The 24,165-nt window shown below is 33.7% G+C and overlaps 1 protein-coding gene across 1 annotated transcript in view; it reads right to left on the bottom strand.

Moving 5' to 3' along the window:
• Window positions 1-4,535: 4,535 nt before the first annotated feature.
• LOC111003975 (furin-like protease 2) overlaps window positions 4,536-24,165 on the bottom strand; it is a 166,233-nt gene continuing 146,603 nt past the window's right edge. Inside the window, exons 3-14 of the mRNA XM_022274767.2 lie at window positions 21,464-21,568; window positions 14,844-15,017; window positions 14,516-14,650; window positions 14,105-14,412; window positions 12,236-14,032; window positions 11,915-12,148; window positions 11,510-11,668; window positions 11,112-11,251; window positions 10,617-10,872; window positions 10,297-10,397; window positions 9,190-9,353; window positions 4,536-7,016 (exon numbers count right to left, since the gene is read on the bottom strand). Of these exons, the coding sequence (XP_022130459.1) occupies window positions 6,837-7,016; window positions 9,190-9,353; window positions 10,297-10,397; window positions 10,617-10,872; window positions 11,112-11,251; window positions 11,510-11,668; window positions 11,915-12,148; window positions 12,236-14,032; window positions 14,105-14,412; window positions 14,516-14,650; window positions 14,844-15,017; window positions 21,464-21,568 (3,753 nt within the window). The 3' untranslated portion in view covers window positions 4,536-6,836. The remainder of the gene's footprint in view (window positions 7,017-9,189; window positions 9,354-10,296; window positions 10,398-10,616; window positions 10,873-11,111; window positions 11,252-11,509; window positions 11,669-11,914; window positions 12,149-12,235; window positions 14,033-14,104; window positions 14,413-14,515; window positions 14,651-14,843; window positions 15,018-21,463; window positions 21,569-24,165) is intronic.

Consider the following 24,165-nt stretch of genomic DNA (forward strand, 5'->3'; position numbering starts at 1 on the left):
TTGGTGCTGGTTTTCTTCAACTAACAATAATTTGTTTCTGTGATTTATATGGTTAAGTTACAGTCAACATTCATACCTCATAGAGAAAGCTCCGTATATGTAAAATGTTATACTTCGTATAAAATTACCAGTGTTAAAATCACTGAAAAATATACTTATCTATTTACTATACCAAATTACGATGAACAAAAATGATTGTGTCAAATAACACAACATTTTGACGTTGTGCGGTTTTCACACATTAATATTCGTTTCAATCCAGCGGCAAAGAAACATACACAGAGTAATGAAAAATGAATACATACCAACGTTATTACGTTTTATTAGCCAAAATATTCAATGATTCTCCATTCGTTCAAACCCCTCGTTTATACGATGTATTGATGTGTATTCGACTTCAATATAAAAAAATAATTCCATAATTTCAAAAACCCTTTTTTTATTATTAAATTCCGCCCTTTTACTTATCCAACATAAAATTTTGAAGAGCCATATACTACCATTATCGCTACTTGTATATGTAAATAAATTCAATAAGTTCGTCCCTGGGCGAGGCTTGTCAAACGACGCCGATACATAATTTAATTTATGTGACCCAAGCGATACGTTTGGCTAAACTCATGACAGAAAATAAAATTTTTTTATTTGAGAATATTATCTACTGAATTTTAAAAAAGCAAGCCTATACATCTGCGGTGTAGTCCCCAAACAATATAAACAGAAGTATATATTTTTTTAATTGTACATAATAGGAATAGATTGGTGATGAAATTCAAAACGCGATATTTCTACTTGAATATATATTTTTTTTTTTAGAACAGGGGGCAAACGGGAGGGAGGCTCACCTGATATTAAGTGATACCGCCGCCCATGGACTCTCTCAATCCCAGACGGCTCGCGAGTGTTGCCGGGCTTTTAAGAATTGGTACGATCTTTTCTTGAAAGACCCTAAGTTGAATTGGTTCGGAAATACTTCATTTGGCAGCTGGTTTCACAAAATGGTGGTGCGCGGCAAAAACTGCCTAGAAAAATAATTTTGATACATTCCAATTTTAAATTTGTACAGTTCTTAGTAATCGTAGAAAACGTTTTAAAAAGTAGATTTCATTCGTCATAGCAGGTACTTTTGTATTTGGAACCAGCCGTTTTCAATTAAAATGAAAGCTTAAACACGCAATGCCTGTATTTCCTCTCCAATAGCGTTGAATTCGATTTTGTAGCACGCCAACAATAAATTAAGATGTGAATTAACATTAACGTGCCAGTGTGAATTAATAGTCAAACAATTAATAGTCGTTAAATTCACATATTGGTTATAACGCTGAACAATATCAGTTTGGTTCTAGTTTACACATTACATTTTACCAGCCAGTATTTTTCAGACTCAAATTTAAATTAAATATTTTATCTGTACAACATTTTCAGAGGTGAAAAGAGACTACACCGTTGACTTTTTGTCTTGTACTATAAAAATAAAATATCACTATTTTCAACATTCACTAATTAAAATTTTAATTAGAAATCTTCCATAAAGAAAATAAACGTCGAGTGTAAACGAAAATACATTTTTTTTCAGTGGCCATTAAGCCACAAAAAGCACAAAGCGTCCAACATTTTAATTTAGGTAATTAACCCGCGAGAGAATGAATTGAAAACATTTCCGAATTATTCTTTTCGTTTATTTGTGCAAAGGTTACCTGCCAGGCGATCTCTAAGGAAACCAGAGAACGTAGCGGCTCCTTATCTCAGAATCTGGGTTAATGAATGCTAGTTTTGTATGCTTCAATTATACAATGTATAAATGTAGTAATAATATTTTTTTTACTTTGCATAGCAAAAGTAGTTATAAATAAGATTGAAGAAGTACATTTACAGGTTTAGAAGGTTTCGTTATTCGTCAGCCCAAGTTAATTCATGTTATTATCTCGAGGAAAATGTATGAAGTATGATTCGAACTCTTGCATTGATGGTATTACCAGAAAACGTATATATAAAATGCATTGTATTTTTTTATAGAACAGGGGGCAATCTGGCAGGAGGCTCACCTGATGTTAAGTGATACTGCCGCCCATTGACATGGACTCTGGATGCCAGATTTCCGGCCTTCTTAGAATTGATACGCTCTTTTATTGAAGGACCCTCAGTGGAATTGGTTCGGAAATACTTCAGTGGGCAGCTGGTTCCACAGTGTTGTTTCGCGGCAAAAACTGCCTTGAAAAACGGGCAGTTGTGGAACGGCGGTCGTCGAGGTGATACGGGTGGAATTTCGTATTATTTTACGTTCGTTTATAGAATACCTTACTAAAAATTTACCGCGTTGGTGGTTAGAGCCCGTCAGGGCCCTTAATTTATCTTTTCAAACGAAAGGTACAGTAAATAAAGGGCTAATTTTATATTTTTAAATCCTTCATTTTGTATACAATATACGTACTGTATAAAAACAGACTGATTGGACATCTGATATAATATAAAATTGACTTGTTTAGGCTATCGCGGAATGTATTTAAAAAGTGTATTAAGAATATACATAGCGCAAAATCACCTGCATCATGAGCATACCCCACATACACACCTTCACGTAGATATCCTTACTTTTACATCATCACAAAACAAACCCAAGTGGTACCTAACACTTAGTTAAATGTATTGAATACTTTTTCTTCCCTTTTGTTAATTTTTGAACCTTTTTGTAGTATGTATGATATATTCCATCTGTGGCTATATTCTCAGTGTCTTTATTTTTTTTTCTTATTATATATTATTTATGTTAGCTGTAGGATTACAAAATAAATAAATGAATAGACTTGCTTGACAAAACATCCCAAATTAACCTTTGATTATTAGTAGCAAGAAATCGCTAATTCACTAAAAACATAAAACGATTATTTTTATTTAAATGCGAAATAAAAATAAGATCTTTAATAAACCGATATCCATCATGGAAAGAAAAATACAGTTGTTTGAGGCTTTACGGCTTTGATTGAAAGAATAATAGAAGAATGAATTTAGTAAATTGGATTCACCACTCGTGAAACAATTGCTTGGATATCGGAACATTTTGTGAGTTGGGAATTTGCAACCTTTACATTTTATACTTCTCATCATTGAGGCATATTAACATAAACCGATTTGACTGACTGATCTGTAAACATACCTTTTTAGTAATGATTATTTTATATTTATCGCCTGACATATTCCTAGAAAGAAAGGGATATGTTTTTAAATGTGACAACATTATTTCACTTTACACACACATATAATATCTTCTTTTATTGTTTATGAATAAAACGGCTGTGGTTCACTGCCGATAAATTGGCGATTTTATATTTGTTTTTATTTACTTCGTTGCATTACATAAAAGGTAAAAAAAATATATTAAACATAATTCAATGAAAAGCAGCTGGCCTTATTATTATTAGAGCGATTTCTTCCAGACATTCAAATTAAGAACCGACAGTTTTGGCGTATTTTAGTAAAACAGTGATATGAAAATTTGGATTAATAAAAGTAGATGAAACGTCCTAAATTCAGCCCTCACTTGCACTAAATATAAAAAGATACTTTTGTGTGTTAAGACGAACTGCACTTATCTTAATTCCTAACATAATTGTAAATATATTTAAATGTTATGTTAAACAACAGTACAAAGTTTTAAGATGCAGTTATTTACATACACGGCGCAATAATTTCTCAGGAGCACTTGAAACTTCTTAAGAAACCGAGGAAGTTAGTGCAACTTACAAGTGCATTCATTGCTACACTTAGCTAATTTATTTTTGGTTTAGGTATTTTCAGGTCTTTGCTGTAAAGGAAAAAAAATCAACGCTCAAGTAGAGTCTGTACGAATAACGAAGCAATGGCCCGTATCGTTCGATTTTGATTGGTCAATCTCTAGTCAAATACGCGTAGATAATATGTAGTCATTTTGTCGAAGTAAACACACGATTGTGTCTTTCCTTTTATTATCTCACCATACTTGCGTGTGTCGTGTCCAATTTAAGTCAAAGTTTTAGTTAAGCTTCTAAATATTATAGTGAATTTACTTTAATTCTATATTCAATGTTATAGAGATGACGCGCTACGGGGCAAGATTTCTGGAGCCATAGGCTTCAGGTGACTAAAAAGGTATAAACTCCTTTTTCTCGTGTCAGTTTATTAATTTTAATTTACCTTTTAAACGTTTATTTGATTGATTTGTGTGATCATATAAATGTTAATTCCTTGTCATTTTCGTGTTACTTGCAAAAACAGCAGTAGACTACACAGTACACATTTAGGGTAAATATTTCAAAAACATATTTTTAATTTATCCCAGTTTCTATAGATCTGTTTACTAACATATTTGTACAGTGTTATTCTTAGACCTTTTAATAATAAACAACGCTTCTAGAAATAAAATATCTCTTTTAAAGGACGGGTAAAAGAAACAAGCATTTTGACATATTTTTTTTATTATAAATACAAATTTCACGAAACATTTCATACAAAAATACAATTTAATTAAAAATAATCACTAAAACAAATTACAAAACGTACACACATAAAAATTAAATTGAAAATTGATATGAAATTTTTCTAATTATAAAAGATTATGCATATTTAGTAAAAAATATAAATCAGATGTCAAGATTTCCGATTAAATAAGTACACAAATAATCCCAAACAAGAAAATAAATTTCCTATATATAAAATTTACCAATTGATTATTTATATGTAATATAATTTTACGACCTATCTAATTTGTGATGGTAAATGGTAACAATACCTGGTACAAAAGACTAAACTAAATTTTGAGACAGACACATAGAAAGATAAAACTTCACTGAGAAAAATCCATATTAGATCTTTAACATTATAAAAAGCGAAAGCTTTATTTCCTACTCATAACAAAAGATTACGGAAAATCGTAAAAAAGTCCGATCATACTGGACTGTATATGTATTCGCAACATCACATCATAGATAATTAAAAAAACGAATCACATACCTTTAAATAAGTGCAAAAATGTAGTCCAGCAAGCAAAAAAATGTTTTCTAATGTAAATATTGTACGGTATGGTAACTATCGGTCCTAATTCCTACGAATCCTTAGAATTATTTTAATTGCGTCGCTGTAGAGCAAAATACGTATCTGGCATCGATATGGCATGTTATTGTTATTAATAAAGTATCAGATACCGTGTGTAATTATTATTATTAAATTATTCATTCACTGCTGTTATCGTTAAACTGTCAACAGTATTAATTTCATTAATTCCAAACATTGCTGTCACCATCGACAATTATTGTTAATATTTTCGTGTATGTTTTAACTGAACGCATGTTCCTTTAACTACCTTTAAATTTTTTATACAAATTAATTTGTCGTCAGCATATCGAATTGACGCGTTAAGTTGGCAACACAAAGTATAAACTCTTGGGTCACTGTTACATGAACCGTTCTTGTGCAAACTATTTCTAAGTTATCAAGTGTCGACACGGCCCTTCATTAATTTAGGGGCCCCATTGAGAACCAATCAATTAAGATTGGTCTAATTAAAATATTGGATTACCACTGAAATGGCAACATTACAAAGATGGTTACAGTTTAGTTTCTTAAAGACTTGATGGCTTTGAGTTGGAATACAAAACTATGTGAATATCAACGCTGGACAAATACAGATTAGGAATATAAAATCAATTCATTATTTTAACAATTTTAGTAATTCCTTTAATGAGAAAAAAGACGATGTATTATTTCAAAATTTACGCACATTTATTAAATAAATTGACATCAATTTTGGGGCTCCAAAGGCACCAAGTCCGTCCCGTTTGGAATCTTGCCTAACAAAGTTGCGTAGTTTCTGGTGTTTAACTATTGACTTGAGGGTACAAGACACAGTAAGCAGATTCGGTGCGGGCCATAATTTAAATTTACTGCCCCCAAAGTTTGACCGCAAGCGAATTTTCGTATCTGCAATGTTTGACACCGTTTTGTGTGCGAGTTGGGAACTTATGTTTGTGACTTGTTTGTTTGTTCCGTGTTCAAACTATATTATATCCGTGTATTAACTTTGCGGTTTTAGAAATAGCGTTTCTTTTTAAATATTTAATAATACTTTTTCTTAATATGGTGCAGCTGAAATTTCGCTTTTCAATGAGGATTCGCTAGTGACAAATAATAACAGCAGTAATTATACGTATTCACCTCTAAGCGCTTATATCACATTGTAGACGGCAGAGGGCAATGCCCTGTCGCTTAGAACATTTTGTTCATTAACAATTTACACCTAATTACGAATAAAATATAACATCTTATTTCCATTAAATTTGTTACGTCATCACTCAGAGGATTATCAAAATATTAATTTTCTACCTGTACACAGTTTTTCATCCTATCTATATTTGAGTACTTATATTGGCCTAAATAGTATTCATATTATATCTACATTCAAACGTAAAGGAAGATTCGGTAAAAATATATTCGAGTGATGACATTTCAATGTCAATTGTAAACCTCTGACGTTAGTACCTTAGCGCTGACAGTTGATAGCTGTAGATACATATGACACAAAAAACTATGCGAAACAACTGGCCCAAAACAATAGTTTTATAAATTGGTAAAATATAAGAGAAACTTAGCTACAGAAACTAACTTTTCGTGCATTATAAAGTTGAATATAAAACAAAATCATTCATTCAGTGCTTCGAACCGTTACTTAAGTAATATTCCGTGTCACTCTTTATACAATCAGAAAAAACTCAATTTGAAATGTCACTAATATTCCATACGTAATGTAAACATTTGAAAGCCAGCTGTTTCTAAAATATAACTTACAGCTAACATCACAGCGCGCGCTATATGGAATGTTCTAGGAGTGATTCCTGTTCGTGTTCGAGACATTCGCTGTCCCGCTCGCACACTGGGACGGCAGTACGGGACGCAAAGACCGTGACGTCACCGTCATCACTGCAAGCGAGCGGCGAATAAATCGCCCCCTGCTTGCTGTCGCGGCGTTGCCGCTTCGTCCACTGCAACTAAAAGAAATATGGGTATCTCTTATATAAATCAATGTAAAAATACATGACGTGAAAATTATGACCAATATTATAATAATACCTATATAAAATAATTTAATTAAATAAATTTAATTACATTTTGAAATATGAAATATAAGGGCTTGTTTCACAATGTCCGGATAAGTTCCAAATAAGCTATTTATTACTTATTGGTACGATAAACTTTATTTTTGCTTTTCACGACTGTCAGATAGCGCTTCTATCTTTCGAATAATTTATGTGTTGCATAGCTATTTGGTACTTTATCCATACATTGTGAAACAGGCCCTTAATGTCAAGGTTTATTCCCTAACATTTAAATTCTTACTATGGAATCATAGATATTATAAAATTACTAGAACTTTGGTTCTTATAAAACCAATAAAAATCTTGAGTAATTATATAGATATATTTACTCGATAATGCATTGTCAACAGTGAAATCTTTGCGCGTTAAAAAAATCGATTATGAGGAACACAGGACGATTAAAACCCAAAAAAAAAATTAATCTAGCATAAACATATTTTAACAGGAAAAAATGTAATGTTATGTTAAAAAGATACAAAAAGACGTATCCCTTTGAGACCAGGGAGAGTTGTAATCACTAAATGAGATGGAAAGCAAGAAATGACAAACATCACGCAAACTGAGATAAATACGTTATAATCTTCTCCGGGGATTTTCAATTTTGAAGCCTGGAGCTTTATGGAAGCATATTAACAAAGATATACTTTCACGTAGGTTTTTTGTACATTTACTGGGGAGGATATTTTATTGACAGTCAAAACCGACAAACAACATTGTTTAGAACAACAGACCGGTTATAATGACCAAAATCAAAGGCCACGGCTGAATTAGATCGCTTTATAAAAGAAATAATAGATTTTTAAAGTTATATGTACTTATTTTGGCGCAATTTTAAATTTTTACGATGCGCGCGCACGCCAACACCTAAATTCGACATCATAAAGTTAGTTCTAGGTGGCAAGAAAATCGATAACTACGTTCAAGTTGTATATTCTAGTATTTTTTATATTTACAACACGTGTTTCGTAACAGTACTATTAAACAGTGTAAATAAATAAATACTATTTGTGATATTTAAATAAACTTTATTTAATTAGATATAGTTTAGTAAATTTTTCAATCAATTCTTTTCTATTCTATTGTTTCTGTCGATTTGTCTACATACATACGCCTAAGAAGTATAACTTCTAACGCACACGCGTACGCAAACGTTTTTTTTTAATGTAGAAAAGTTATTATTATATGTACGTAATGTCTTTTTATTATAATTTTCATGTGAAATAATTAAAATTTAGTTTTATTTCATACTGCATATTATGGTATTGAATAATAAGTATTAGATACTGAATAACAACGTCATCAGTTGTTACGACTTTTGGTATTTAAGACCAAATATGAGCATAGATGTCGTTATCGCATAATCGCAGATTTTGACTGAATTTATTACTTAACTATAAGGAATGTTGCTTAGTCTGATTAGCACTAATTATAAGCTAGCATTATCCCTCAGTGATACAGATTTAGATGAGACCAAAGTCTAGAATTGACATATGAAAAACCTGTTGTGGTTTGCCACAACGGCAAAAGACAAATTTTTGTGTCTGTCTCATTAATATTGCAATTGAACATTTGCGAAAAAAATAATTTTAGTAAAATATCGAACTCAAATAACTGAAAGAGTGCGTTCGACGTGTATTTATTTTTTAATAAATTAAAGTCGTTGGAGTAGGTTATATTTTATAAAAGGAATTTATTCCTCATAAATAGATTGTTAAAAAAGGACAAAATATATTCATTAGTATATATTTAAATTAAGAACAGTGTTAGTTTAGTGGCTTCAGCGTGCGACCCTCAACCCTAAGATCATAGGTTCGATCCCCGGCTGTGCTCCAATGGACTTTCTGCCTATTTGCGAATTTAACATTCGCTCCCCTACTTGTCCCTTAGATTGACAAATGATCATGAAACAGATACAGAAATCTGAGGTCCAGACATAAAAAGGTTGTAGCGAAACTGATTTTATATATACCTATATTTAAAATGGCGTCAACATTAATTCATAAATGATGAGGGTTTTTAGTATAGAGCTGGAATAACTAGTTTCCGAAATCTTTACAACAATTACCTGTACAGCCATAAGCCCGACCACAATAGTTCCAGCAGCGATAAATACCAGAAACATCATTCCTGGATTAAGAGGTGTTTTTGATGGAGTGTCATTAGAGCTTTGAAGGGCACCCCACTCTGCTATACGCCGCTTTCCCGCCACGGATGAGTTTATACAGTCACCTGAACATGTAATTAACATTGCCTAATATTTATATTGAATTTACACTTTTTTAATAAATTAATATCACACACACACCCACAACCACTCATATGTAATGTTATTTTGTTTGTTACTTTGGTTTAGTTATAGTGTGTAGTGTTTGTATATTTCTGTTGGATGATGGACTGGTGAACTGTTACCAGAGGACTTCTTTAGATGAAAGATGGCGGAATGTTGACCCGTAAAATGCAATATTGTGAAGAGGCAAATAAATTTTGTTATTATTTAATTTTACCTTTGGTGTCTCTTAATTAAAAGCTACTGGTACCGTCGAAAGTACGCGAACCTTTGGAGGTCTAAATTTGTCTTATTTTACATGATGTGCTAACTTGGATCTAATTAATGATTTACCGCAACTTCAGGCAGGTCGGATTACTGCCTGGTCTCGTGCTCGCGTAGACGAAAGAAAATATAATTTGTAATTTCCATTGACGCCAGAATATTTCAATATCAAATATTTTGTGTTACGTTTTCATTGTTAGTATGGTTTTGTGTGAAATTTTTTATTGTGATTTACAAGCATTAACTAAAGAATTTTTGTATATCAATATAATCTATATTAATATCAATACTTTAATGTTTTAAATAATAAAGTAATATTTCTTGTTTTCATCAAATATTGAATTTATTATAAATGAATACTGTCTAATAATATTTTAAAGTAGAATTTGTGATCCGAAATCTAATCGGTTTAATAAAAAAAAATCACCATTAACTTTCTATAGTATCGCTATACAATGATACTATCCTTAAATGGGATTACTAAATAAAAAAAAATAGTTTAAATAAACGCGAAGTCACGTTGTGCTCCTAGCCACAGACTCTCTTGCTGTCGTTTAAAAACATCCACAACGGAGTACGTAAGTAATATTTTTTAATAACCGTAAGTAATTTTTTTCTTACCAGTGTCAGGATGACAGTGACAGCAGTCTGGTGTCGATGCTGGGGTTGAATTGGCAGCTTGACTAGACTCAGAACAACACGGTACACATTGGTTGTTTAATCTATAACCAAGAAGTTTGTAATTTAATTATTATTATTTTTTAATTATTGAAGGACTTAAAAATTCAGAAAGTGGCCTTAGTATGTGTTAATTACCTTAAAGCTTAAGTGACAGTAGGAAAGCAATATTCAAATGTGACAAAGACAAATTCATGCTTTATATTTGAAAACATAATACAATAACTACGGCACAAAATAACCGTACCGTATAAAATACTGACCTATCAAACCTCAAAGGTCGCGAGCACCCGGTACAACTAAACTGTCCCGGCCCAGAACACGTTCTACACGAATCGTGACAGCTATGACACGTTCCACTGCTTTTGTCGTAATACTGCGAGCCCAGACACTCCATACAAAGTCCGCCATCTAACATAAAGCCAGGGGGGCACGATTTGCAATGGAGAGGCCCAGAGCCATCACATTCACGGCAATAGTGGTGGCAGTGGCGGCAACCGTCCTCTGTTTTATAGAAACCTGGTAAAATATGTCAATTAAATAAATTAAATTGCAAATGTTGAATGAATGAATTATATTACATATTGCAATATAAATATTCTTCAAAAAAAATTTTTTTTCCCCAAATCAGATATTATAACTTTCCATTCCACAGAGAAGCACATTAAACGGAGGTGCCAAGTTGATTTGTTCGTGTAGTAGTTTAGTCTCTAGCTCTAAAAGACTTTACTTCGTATACCTATAGATAAGTTAAATACCTTGTGGGCACTCAGGGTAACATTCTCCAGCTGCTAGCCTCCACCCTGACGGACATGAAGCGCACTGATCCCGTCTTGGACCGCTGCAGGTCCGACATGACAGGTAGCACTTAGAACATACTCCACGGTCCGCGTAGTACCTGCCATAATATAGCCTTAAGTTTTGGTTCCGAACGCTTTTAAATCGTTCTAAAGCTTGGCATCCAAGTAGAAAAGGATATATATTACAGAATCTTCATATTTACATGTAAGTAAATTGAATTGATATCGTAATATAATACGACTTTCACAAAGAAACACCAATATCTTTTCATGATTGATATTTGATTGCTTTGTAATATGTTTTCTATATTTACTCCTTTATAAAAATATTTTCCAACTTTTAGTATAATTCTTACCCTTCGGCACACGAAGTCCTGCAAGCCCCTGATTGTAATCGCAAAGATCCTTCGCAGCTGGTACAATTAAGTCTTGATGCACATTGGGAACACCCATGAACACATTTCGCACACCTACCCGCTTCTGGATAGTACCCACGGCCACATTCAGACACACATCTGAAAAAAGTAGTTAGGACCAAAACATTTTTTAACGTTCTATTGAATCCGTGAGATGATGGGAATCGACTTTGATTATTAAGCTGGGATAATTACAAAGAAAACTATAAAGAAGACTTGACGATGATGAAATGACGGTTACTTTTTAAATCTATTGAAACCTATCAATTGAAAACGTTAATACTTTTAACGATTAATAATAAATTATCATAGTGTTAATAATAGTGTAATATATTTTAATCTTACTTGTAGTTCTGCAAGAGATTTGGAGCGGGGCAAGTTAAACAATTCTTTTCGTCTTCGCCATAGCACGTATCACACGCTTCATTACAGTTCTGACAAGTGTTGCTAGAAGAAAATTCACCAGCACTGCAACGATCATTGCCAACGGGGAGACATTTACCCTTTTTATTTAATTCCCAATTAGTGTCGCAACTTAAGCAAAATGAACTTAAGCAATTGGAACAACCAACTGGACATCTACAAGAAAAAGTAAATAACGATTTATTTTTTAAAAGATTTGCTTAAAAATTACTATTGACATTAAGGAATTTAGGTTGAACTCACTTCAAACATTCTTTCCGTTTTTTATCGGCGTAATATGCACTCGGGCACGAGTTAACGCAGCGACCGTCAAGGATGTAATTTGATGGATGGCAAGTAATGCACTGAACTGGTCCTGGTCCCATACAAGTGTCGCACGACGTATGACAATTAGCGCAAGAATCATCTTCAGTTTCGTATGTTGTGGGTGGACAAGACGCAACACAAGTACCATTGTATAAAACAAGGTGATGTTCACATGACGTACAAGCGTCGGCTCTATCAGAACATGTTGAACAATGCATAGCGCACGCCCGACAAACAGATGCATCACTGTCTTCATAGTATCCGTCAGGGCATTGTTGCAAACAGACGGCTAGGTCAGCAACCAATAAATGTGCGGGTGCACAAGTCAAACAAGAATCTTGCCCAGGTCCAATGCAAGTTTCACAAGACTCGTGACATGGCCAGCATACTCCTCCTTGGTTTGCAAAACTTCTCGGTGGGCATCGAGAAACACAAGCATCGTCAAGTCTATAGTGCTTGCAGGCGATGCATTGTGTAGGTCCTTTTCCATAGCATCCTTGGGCATCGCATTCGGGATCACAGTCATGCATGACACGCTTATCATTACTATCAGCGAGGACATTCTCCCCATGCGTTGAAGGGATATTATGTCCGTCGAGACGGGCTATTGCTTTTTCTGGATCTGACCCAGCAGCAAATAATGAAGGAAAGTTCTGGTAATTGGTAAACGCGTCAGTATTATAAAAAGAATCCCCGACTGTATCATAGCCATCTACTCCAGTTGGGAAACCGAAAGGAGGACCCAATGCCGATGGTCGTTTCGTACTTAATCTTACAGGATCAACATTAGTTCCATAGAATATTAACTGCCATTTCTTTAAAATACCAGGCTGGTTAACATGTCTATTACCAGCGTTTACAATTTGAAGGGTCCATCTACCTTCTGCACGCTCACCCCAGAAATGTACACTTAAGAAAGGCCAATCATCAAAATTAGAACTTACTACATCTCGAGGTCGTTCAAATAATAATGTCGATGTTGTTCCCATGGGAGATGTCAGTAGTATCCGCAAGTTACCCCTAGGGAAAAATCTCAAAGATATCTTGCACTGCACATGTTCTAAAAATCGAACTTCATTTACAGTTCCACTGCACCCCGTAACGTCCATATGTGCTTTTAAAGTGTATCCATAGGAAGAATCTATAGCTTTATCTTCGTTTATTTCTTGTGATTTACAAATATGTTGTGGTGGAACCGATATCCACTGTTCTGCTAAATTTACCATTTCAGAAGCATCCATTAAGCCATAACCAAACTTGTGACTTACTTTCCTTTTGATCCCATTAACAATCCAACCACTTTCTTTTTCGAGCGGTTGAGGCCTGGAAGTCATAACTACGAGATATTGCATATCCCTCCATGTTAAGTCTGGATTTGCTTCTAAGGCTAACGCACATATACCAGCCGCTAATGGCGCTGACGCAGATGTACCAGTGTGTTCTACGGTACAGATACGATCAGGTCTCAATCTGGCATCCATGTCAACCGTAGCAACACTCTTGTCATGACCAGGAGTTCCTGAACTGTATGTAGTGGCTAATGTAGATGAACATTCTTCTAAATACCACGGTTTATAACCACCCTGAGTAGCACTAGATATTGATAAGGTAAATATACTGTTTGTATACCCATCACAGTTACAGGAATCTGTATGACGGCCTCCGTTCCCGGAAGCCCAAACAAATATGCTACCTTTGCCCCTTCTGCCGCTTGTCACGCCATAGATAAATGCTCTGTAAACATAGGTCACACATTTAATATGTCATTTCAATCTTATTACGCTTTCAAAATAATAAAAATTATACCTTCTTGCAAGAGGTCCTGGACCATCAACGGTTTTGCCATCATCTTCAGGTCCCCATGAGGCACTGTAGATGTCAATGTGATCAGGATTTAAACCTAGAGCTCTGGCTTCTACTGCGTCATTGACAATCCCGTCTAACATTCTAACACCGCCTATACTTGCGTTGTAAGCTATACCAACACCGCAGTATTGGTTATACGCAACTGCAGCTACTTCTCCTGCACATCGAGTACCGTGTTTGTTATCTCCATTATCTTGAGGCATTGGGTCATCGTCATTACCATTGATATCAGTTGATGCAAGCGCGTCCTAAAATATTATAAATTTAGTTATCAAATATGGAAAACTGGTTATAGTTTAGACATAATTGGCAATATTCAGAAATAACTTCAACCGCATCTAAATAACTTACATAATTCTGCTTAAGGTCCGGATGATTAGTTTGAATTCCATCGTCCAGAATGGAGACCACTACGCCTTTCCCTGTATAACCTTTTTGCCACGCCGGTGCTACATTCATGTCTAATCCATCCTTTGCACCGCCATTCTAAAGACAAATTTTCAATTAAGTAAACGTTGCCAGTTGGAATAGATATTAAAAATCCGGCATTCATGTTAAATAGGTTGAAAATGATATACCTTTTCAAGACATGCTTTTGAATATTTTCTTTGAACTTCTAAATCTCTATGATTCTTTTAAGATTTTTAATTATTACCAGAAAATATATTAAAAAACTTACTAAATACCACTGTTCTTTGAACAATGGATCAGGGAAAAGGGATGGTGTTATTGCACGATGTCTCGTACGATGTGATGCCGGCCGCCTCGCTAATTGAGACCATAGAGCTCCTTCATATGGTTTATAATCTCTTTTAACTCTACGTCTCTCTCGTTGTTGCTCAAACCACCGCACCTTATAATAACAAACAATACAGTCAAATATGCAGTATATTTGGAATGTATACGAGTATTAACCCTAAAAAGAAATACTTAACGCAAGGATCACATGAAAATTATTTGGTATGAGCTATGTATGTTATTACATAAATAGAGAATGCCTGATTACTGTGAAATGTATAAAAGATAATCTTAATCTAGTAAAGGCGTCATTTATATCTACCATATAGTGATTAAATTGTCTATTAGTAACACCTAACGCTGAAAAAAGATGACCAAAACTATTTAGTAACAATTTCAACACATGCTGTGCGTTGAAATAACCTCCCATATTGAAATTGCCGGGCAATAAAAATAGCAAAACTTATTTAAATAACACTGATATATAATTGTATACTTAGAAGCGTATCTATAAGAACAGCGGGGTAAAATGGAACAATTCTTTACGCTCTCGCTAAACAAGACATTTATGTACGGTTCGGACGGTGCAATTTCACAGTTGTTGGAAAGCAATAGACAGCGAGAAAATAGCACGAACTCGTATTAGCATGAGAAAGGCCGCCATGCTGACTCTGTATTTCATTGCGAGGGAAAATAATTTTTAAGCGACGAGGTAAGTTGCAAAAATTCACTTCCCAACTTTTGACTACTTAAAATTAATTTCCTTTGAAACTTGTTCGAAATTCAAACGTCTGTCAAATAGATTCCTTTGTTTAGTTTTAAACATTCAACTGTTTTAATTATGTTGACAGGTAACAAATATTTAATTTGTATAACCGTCTTCTATTTAAAGATTTCTTTTACGTTATTGATAGCGATAGTACCGGACATGGTTTGGGAAAATTCAACCAATATACGAAAAATCAGTATTTATTACGACTACGTGTAAACCGCCTATGTCCCGTTTAGTCTCTGCCCTCTGGGTGATTTCAGAAAATAAATAATGATACAGTAATTTAATAAAGTCCCTCGCCTGGCATTTGTTCCTATATTGTCTGGCTTTATAAGAGAAATCAAAGGACTTATTTTAACATAAAAGTTATATTGGTGTGTAATATAGAAGAATATTGCCTTCTTATTATTATTAATTTGATAAGCTATTAACAACTTCAGAAAACTACACATTATAGAATGAGACAGAAATACTGCACGTATTTCACAGGTTTCCAGAACTGATTTTGTTTCCCCAGGGATTGAACTGTCTGGAATTGAACAACTTGAACTTGTCAAATTGTACCAAACCGATAAACCCGGTCTTCTATTATAAAAACACTATTTATATACAATTTAAATATATAAAATACCTACCCGTAACTGAGATAAACTAAATACAAAAGCCAAATGAACTTTGAATAACAATTAAAGGGTTATTCAGCCCTCGGAGATGACTTTAAAACTGACTAATCTTCGTTAAATACAATTCAATTGTTTCAGTAGAAAAAATTTGATTAATCTCATTTAATTACATGTATGAAGTCCCGTTTCATTGTAACATGGGGCACATTTCACTCATTTGTTGAAATATATCGAAATTAATAGTAAAAGTAGAATAGCTATTCCTGACTAAGTAATGTAAAATAAAATAAAAGTGCATATTCTCAAATTATAAACCTGGCAATAACTGATCGCGTCATGAGGACAAGATGGCGCCAGGGTCAACGTTAAAACGTAAATATTCGACGAACTTTATTTTAAAATATTTCTATTCCAAGAAACTGTTTACACCTAAGGGATTTCCGTATACACAAATCGCCCGTTTCCAACTAAAATAAAACTTTAAATGCAAATATTTTAGATTCTCCAACTAAACGTGCGCCGATTTATCTTTCCCAGATAAACTTTTTACATAAACAAAACCCGGCCATATTGTTTTGCCGTCGCTTGTTAGCGCGTCCAGCTGAGCAAACGCCGGGGTCAAACATAGTTAATATTTATGCTGTATGAAAAACGGCGAATAACGAACAATTTGTTTAGCTTAATCCTTATCGGCCTTATTACAAAATAGAGGCCCTTTCGTTGCCATGGTTATGTTATTTTCCCACGTAGAAGTGTGATTACTAAGGAAACGACGGCTACCTATAATCTAACAAAATAGGCATACTAACAACTCGTTAATACGTATCGTGGATTACACAAAGTGTTTTATTGGAAAACTGTGATATGGAAATAGATTTATTTTTTCAAATTTTATATCTTGTGTATTTATAAATACTATTTTGAATTTTGTATTTATGGAAAATCATAATTAACATGGTTTTTTAACCATCAGATTTTATGAAATGATTTAAGGCAATTAGCGAATGCAAATCCAATAATTTGATTTCTTTCCTATCTACCAAACTGCCAAGCTGCCCGTCTAGGCCGAAACACGCAGTCTGCTATTTCTAAGAAGCCCGAAACTAGAGGGTTGAGGTGTTGCTAAAGTCTCCCTTTGTATTGTTCGGTTGATCTTTTAATGACTTCCTCGACAGTGGTACTTCCAAACTATTAATGGATTGCAGATTTCGTTGTTATTTGATTTGTAGCCGCTGTAGGATTTCGATTCGATTGTTCGGATTAGCGATCGATAGCGACGATCTTTATTTTTTTTATAAAAAAAACAATTGTTTAGGCGAGTCAATTATGTGGAATAAGTCCGCGACATTCAATACTTTATAAAGAAGAAATTAATTCTACTTCCTTCGAAGCCAGAATTTAAAAAAATAACATCCATATACTTTTGCTTGACCATAGCCTAAAAAAATATTATCTTAACTAAGCTATAACATGTTTTCTTTATAGTGTGTGTAAAAATTTATCCATAATTTGAGATGGTCCTAAACTAATACGGCCCATCACTAACACTAAAAGAAAAGGTTTGAAGGGACGGGCACAATGGTACCCACAATGGCTCGTTTACCCTGTTATAGAACAAGCGACGGCGACGCCTTTATTTAAATTTTGTAAATAACAAAGGTTTTTGTACTCACATGCTATGCTGTTAACGAATTTCTTTTAATTCTACCCTTTTAGTTAAAAACTTCCCAATTCTTTCTATTAGGCAATTACTTTGTTAGGTTGGTTTTCATTTAATTAAGAAAAAAATATTTTTGTTCTATTAAAAAACCAAAACGATTGCACATATACACTATTAGTTTTTTTTAATATTTATCTAATTAAATTCTAAATATTTTTATCAATATTTACCTAAAAACACGAGTACTTACATGTTGTAAAATCTTCTAAATTATATTATTTTTAATTATCTAATATAAAAACAACTGCAATACCTTCGGACATATAATGCACTACCTGGTTATAACAATTCAGCTACAGCATCAGGACTTAATCTGTTTGTCCATGTTAAATCTTTAGATTAATCTTAAGAATATTGCTAGTATAAGTGCGCATGTTGTGTGCTCGTTTGACTCTTTCGGTTGTTTACGAATTGTTACGAATTGAAGTCGAACGTCTGCCCGAAATGGGATGGTCGAGTAGGAGTACGATATTGATAATAAAAGAAGTTGTGTCACATGCGTACGGGCAATTCCTTGGTAGAAGTTTGAAGTTAAACAGTTTACGTAACGTCAGTGTAGTGAATCAACAACATTATTGGAGTGTTTAATTGCCCACCTTAAAAAAAATCAACGAGCGCGTATACTGTATTGACATTAATTCATTTAACGTGGCCTCAAACCGAGAGAAATTATTATGTAGTTGTTATAACAGATACATACACCTTATAATTCACGAAATAAAACACTATCGAAAACATTATTTATTTCATAATAGAAACACCATCATTAAAGAATGAGAAATTTTAGAAATTCTAACTAAAACTGGGTGAAAATTGGGTTCAAAGCGGAATGAGACATGTATATCATGTAGTGAGGGTTGGTACTGATAAACATGAGAAAGGCTGGCAATGTAACGCCCCTTAGTTTTATTAGTCGGTTGGCCTAGCCAAGTCGGTAAAGATTTTGTTACACTGAAGAAATCTTGGTCAATTATTTTTTAATACATCGACTAACCCGCATACCAATAACAATAGAATCAATTTACAGGGCTTTTGAATTTCAATCTGAGTGAAACAATTGTTTCAACTGTGTAGGTACAACAGGTCAACATTGATTTATGTTCCATTTTATTTAAAAGTTTGTTTTTTGAACGCGCTAATATCAGGAATACTGGTTAATAAGGAATATTTTTTAAAGCAACATTAAATAATAAGCAACAAGATGCAGAAAATCTATCTGTCTATGGCCTTTTAGAATAGCAAAATCACCCAACTTCATGCACGAAATTTTATTAAAATAGAATTCCGAGGTAAAAATGTGTTTGCTTAAACTTCTTGATATATACTTTACACATGAAATAAAAAGAAACACACATTCGGATTGTTAGCTCCTAATCTATACGTCAAAGTTCATAAAACTGGAAGAGATTGGAAATTCTAGACAACTGAGTTCGACATTTAAAAAGCGCAGCGGAAACTAAGCGTTAGTCAACATTGTCGGTCCGCACAAAGGTTTACAAAGTTATCGGACAAAAGAAAATCGGTATAGCGCGGGCCGAACTTTTCGTCTTTTCGTCTTTGCGATCCGATCGCTGAACTATTGTAACTGGACGTTTTATATCCGACACGTCATTGATAGACATTCTCAACTAAAAGTTTCGCCCAGTTAATATACTCTCTGGTGCCAACTTATTCCGTCCCAGAAGTTGGAATGTATTTTATGTTTATAATACATAAAGGCTTTTTCAATAATGAAATGGAAAAAGTAAAATAAATAAGTACTAGGATGTATTTTATTTACTCTTTTATCTTAACCTCTGAAACATTGTTAACATTTAATTACGCACATACTTTTACACTTAAACATATTTCTAACATTTAATTTTTTTTAATATTTGTGTGCCCTAGTTGAGCAAATGCCTCCTGTAAATCCCGCCATATCTGTCAGCACTGTGCCACTCTTTGCCATACAGTTGATCTTAATATGATATACCTTCTTAGTAAGGAACTACTTCTTTTATACGTTACTTATAATAATAATTTCATTTCGATCTGCACGTTGAATACGTATTATAAACTTGAGACAAAAAACTGAAATTCAATTCTATATTCATTAACTAAAACCATGGCATTAATAAGTTTCTTCTCCATAATATAGTGCCTATATATTATATAGCCCACTGAAGTATTTCCGAATCCGAGTTTTTACAAAAAGATAGTACCATTTCTTAAAAGGCCTGCAATACACTTGCGAGCGGCGGTAGCACGGCGGTATCACTTAACTCCTGCTTTTACATTAAAAAAGAAAACCTATTTAAGCTTGACAAATCATTCTGGTAAACAGGGATCGATAAAACGCATTTAGCCAAGACAGCGTTAGACAACAGTAACATTGTTGGATCCATGCCTAACTTCAGATCAATATTTCTAGTTACAAATATAATAACCGGGCCGCACTTAGCCACAAGCGCAAAGCTCATTTGGCGGTCAGGCCGCGGCATTATCCTTGTAGCCTTAATTGAAGGCAATGCACTGGGTAATGCCATTTGCTACTCCATCACGCCGTAATTGCTTTGAATTACACTTAGATTTGACCTATCTCACTATAGTTATAGCACACTATTAATCTCTCCAAACTAACCCAGTAAGACTATATTATATCTACCTAAATATGAAGTTAGCAAATTATAATTTTGTACCGTCAGATAATTATAGTTAATGCTGAAATCACTTAGTTATTTCAGTACGCTAAAGCTTTAGTAACACGAAAGATTTTTCGAGGCAAGATATCCTCAAATATTACAAATAATCATTTCCAGCATACTGTGGCAAACATTCATTAGAAAACAAGTGCCTACACTAACGTGGGGTCAAATCTAGAATAGCAAAATGTCAGAATAGGAATCGTCACTTTGATGTCGTGAAACTTTGATATTATGATTTTATTCAAGTCTGGCATTCCTGTTTCGAAGTATCATCTCATAAATGTTTATTACTATCGGGCCCAATAATATCTGAGCTGAAATGAGATACCGAACGATATTTGTTTTACATATATCCCACATACTGCTAGCATTAAACCATTTCCTTTCAAAAAAGAAAAACTTAGTCGATTTTTATATATTAATATATTATCTACATTCCTCTTTCTACTTGTCTTTCGACACTTAGTAACAAACGAATTCTGAGTTTTTTTGAACGTGACGTGGTCCAAAAAAATTTAGAAATACTTATTGTGACCCAGAGTAGTCGATATCGAGGTACTTAGGCCCAGGACAGGGGGAGCAGAGGAAATTTGGTGACGTCACTATAAGACCTTCAGAAATGATGAGCTCGACTACAGATCATTATCAATGTTGTTACATTAGTTTACTAATTTTTGTAAATATACGCCCAATTTACATCAAAAAGTTTCACAACGTCGACAGAGAACCTTCATAGATTTATATAATTAACTAAATACATACCTGTGGTTCGTCGTTAAGCTTCTTATGATGTTCATGACTGGGCTCCAGAGATCTCTTATGCACCTTGTGATGTGATAAAAGGTAGAATCCCTTCAAGGATCCAATCTGAAATAAAAAAAATTAAATAATTAAGCGTTTTCATTTAATTTTGACTACTTAAGTATATTTTGTTGATGAACACACGATTGTAAGATGAAGGTAAAAATCGTAAGGAAACCGGGATACTGTAGTGTGTCAAACGGCGAGTGTCAGGCACAGAAGGCTGACCACATACTAGCGTTTGAAAAAAAAACAAATAATGACGAAACATACAAAATTGTACGGCCCATATGTAAAAGTACATATATACCTACATAAAATACTGTTTTATCTGTTTCTGCGTATTTTTTTATTTATGTTAACTTTCGTACAAATATAATCGAGATAGTACCAGAATTAATAAGAACTTGACATGTGTACTCGGTTATGTAATTGAAAATCATATTATTAAACAAGGAATAGGTTCAACGCCCTTTCAGTATATATTTTTCCATTAAGGACTTTTATTTCTCAAAGCATTATAATTAAAACAAAACAAGTTTTCTTGCATTCTCCTAGAAGGTATTGTACTCATTTCTATCGTAATGAAAAACGCCTGAACGCCTGAGTTCATTGGAAAAGAGGAAATTCAATAGAGGAGAACAATTGGCTACGATATCCACCAATCATTGGGAACAACATCGAAGCGCATCAGACTATATTACAAAGCTTTTATTTGCTATTAATAAATTAGATTGCGCTGGATCCGATTCTCTCAGACCAAGCTCAGGGCGCCGACTTATTGACTTAATATCGTTATACAATACAACAATCGAGCTCTTTTTCAGAATTGCTGTTTCTTCTGATAAAGATGCAAAAAGGTTAAATAGATTGACAGTCAATACTGCAAAAAACATTCATTAATCGAAATTGTAAAATTGGAGTTAGGGTTGAGTACTGTTATTTTTTAAATTGGAGTTTTTAGGACAGAAGAAGCGCATATTAAAAAAGGTTAGTCCTATTATATAGTATAACACAATCAACAATAGTTTATTAGCGATTTAAGTATCAAGTTTGCGTTGCGTTGGTTGCGAAATAAAGGAAGCTTTATTTATGCAAGTTTTAATATCTCATTGATTTGTTCGGAATTAGAAAGCACTACCTCAGTTCAGAATCAGACGCGTATGGTAAGATTCTTATAATATAATGTATGACGCTTGTAGGCGCATATTTGTTTTTGATTAAATACATGTTGCTATAGGTTTGGCTATAATGGGAATAATTTCAGATATTGAACTTTAAAATTTACTATAAAGTCACTTTACATAAATAATTATAATTTTAAAAGGGCACTAATACAGCTTTTTTTAGTAACTTCTAAATGCATTGTAGCTACACACGGCAGTACCCAACATAGTATTAGGGTGTATGACATCACTAGCTTTACTCTATGGTTCACGGGTGAATGAAACAAATAAACTAGCGCATTGCTCGTTGACCTGAGAATTTACGCAGCACTGGTCTACATTTAACTACGCTTTCATTGACTGGACGGCTGCTATAAAATCTTTGGAGACTAAAATATTCGTTGTTGCTATTCCAAAGTATTTGAATTGAATAGTAAACGGAAAATAATACAGGACGCCTTCAAACACACAAAGAAAATTTTCTCTTAGAGTGTGGGACATGCAATTACAGGCCTATCTACTGTATACCTTCACCGTCATATTGAGGAATCTTGGAGTCACGTAAGCATTCTAAAATTCTTCTGACTAACTTAGCTGATGATAGATAAGAGAAGACTATTGCAGCTAAAATTGTAATTATTTTAGTCTTCTTATAGCAAACGGGAAGGCGGGTCACTCGATGTTAAGTGACACTGCCTATGAACACTCAAACTCTTTGTTTGCGAGTACGTTGAGCGGCCTTTTAAGAGTTGGTACTCTTTTCTTGAAGGACCCTGCAAGGATAGATTTTTCACCACGTGTTAATATCATTGATACATGGCCATAATTAGAAAACGTGCCCTTAGTTCAGAACCGCACCGTCACACGACTTAAGAGAAAAGATAAGGGAAAACTAGATTAATACTGTATATACATTTTCTGAAGTAATCGATCACTAGACACGTGTACTCCTCATATACTATATTTAGGTCAGCCGCACGTGTAAACACGTGGTGGCTTTCATAACTGTATTGTTAAAGTCTGAATTATTATATAAATAATATTACTAATTCGTAATACTAATGAATCCAAATCGTATTAGCTTTCATATCATATTGTTCCTATTAAAAGTTTCATTAGCTAATAATTTTCATTTGTAACTTAAATTATATTGTTATATTCAAAATGCGTTTAACAGATAATTTATTCGTATTTAATATATTAAATATTATGTTTCCTGTAAATAATAAAATAAATAAATATGTTATTGACGTTTATTTATTGGTAAAAGCACAGCAAACTTTAAATATATAGCCGCTAACCAAGTTCACCACTTCACTTCAAAAACCATGTGTTCGTAAAGTCTGAACAAAATTGGCTTTATCTCTTGGCTTTACATATTCCACCGTTTTATGTAATTCATTTTTTATTCACCTATTCATAGTTAACATACGACTGGTGTGTTGAATGTGCCAAGGGTGCTTCAGCCAGCATAGTTAAGGTACATTTAAATAAATG

The sequence above is a fragment of the Pieris rapae genome, chromosome 5 (genome assembly GCF_905147795.1).
Source record: "Pieris rapae chromosome 5, ilPieRapa1.1, whole genome shotgun sequence".
Taxonomy (NCBI): domain Eukaryota; kingdom Metazoa; phylum Arthropoda; class Insecta; order Lepidoptera; family Pieridae; genus Pieris; species Pieris rapae.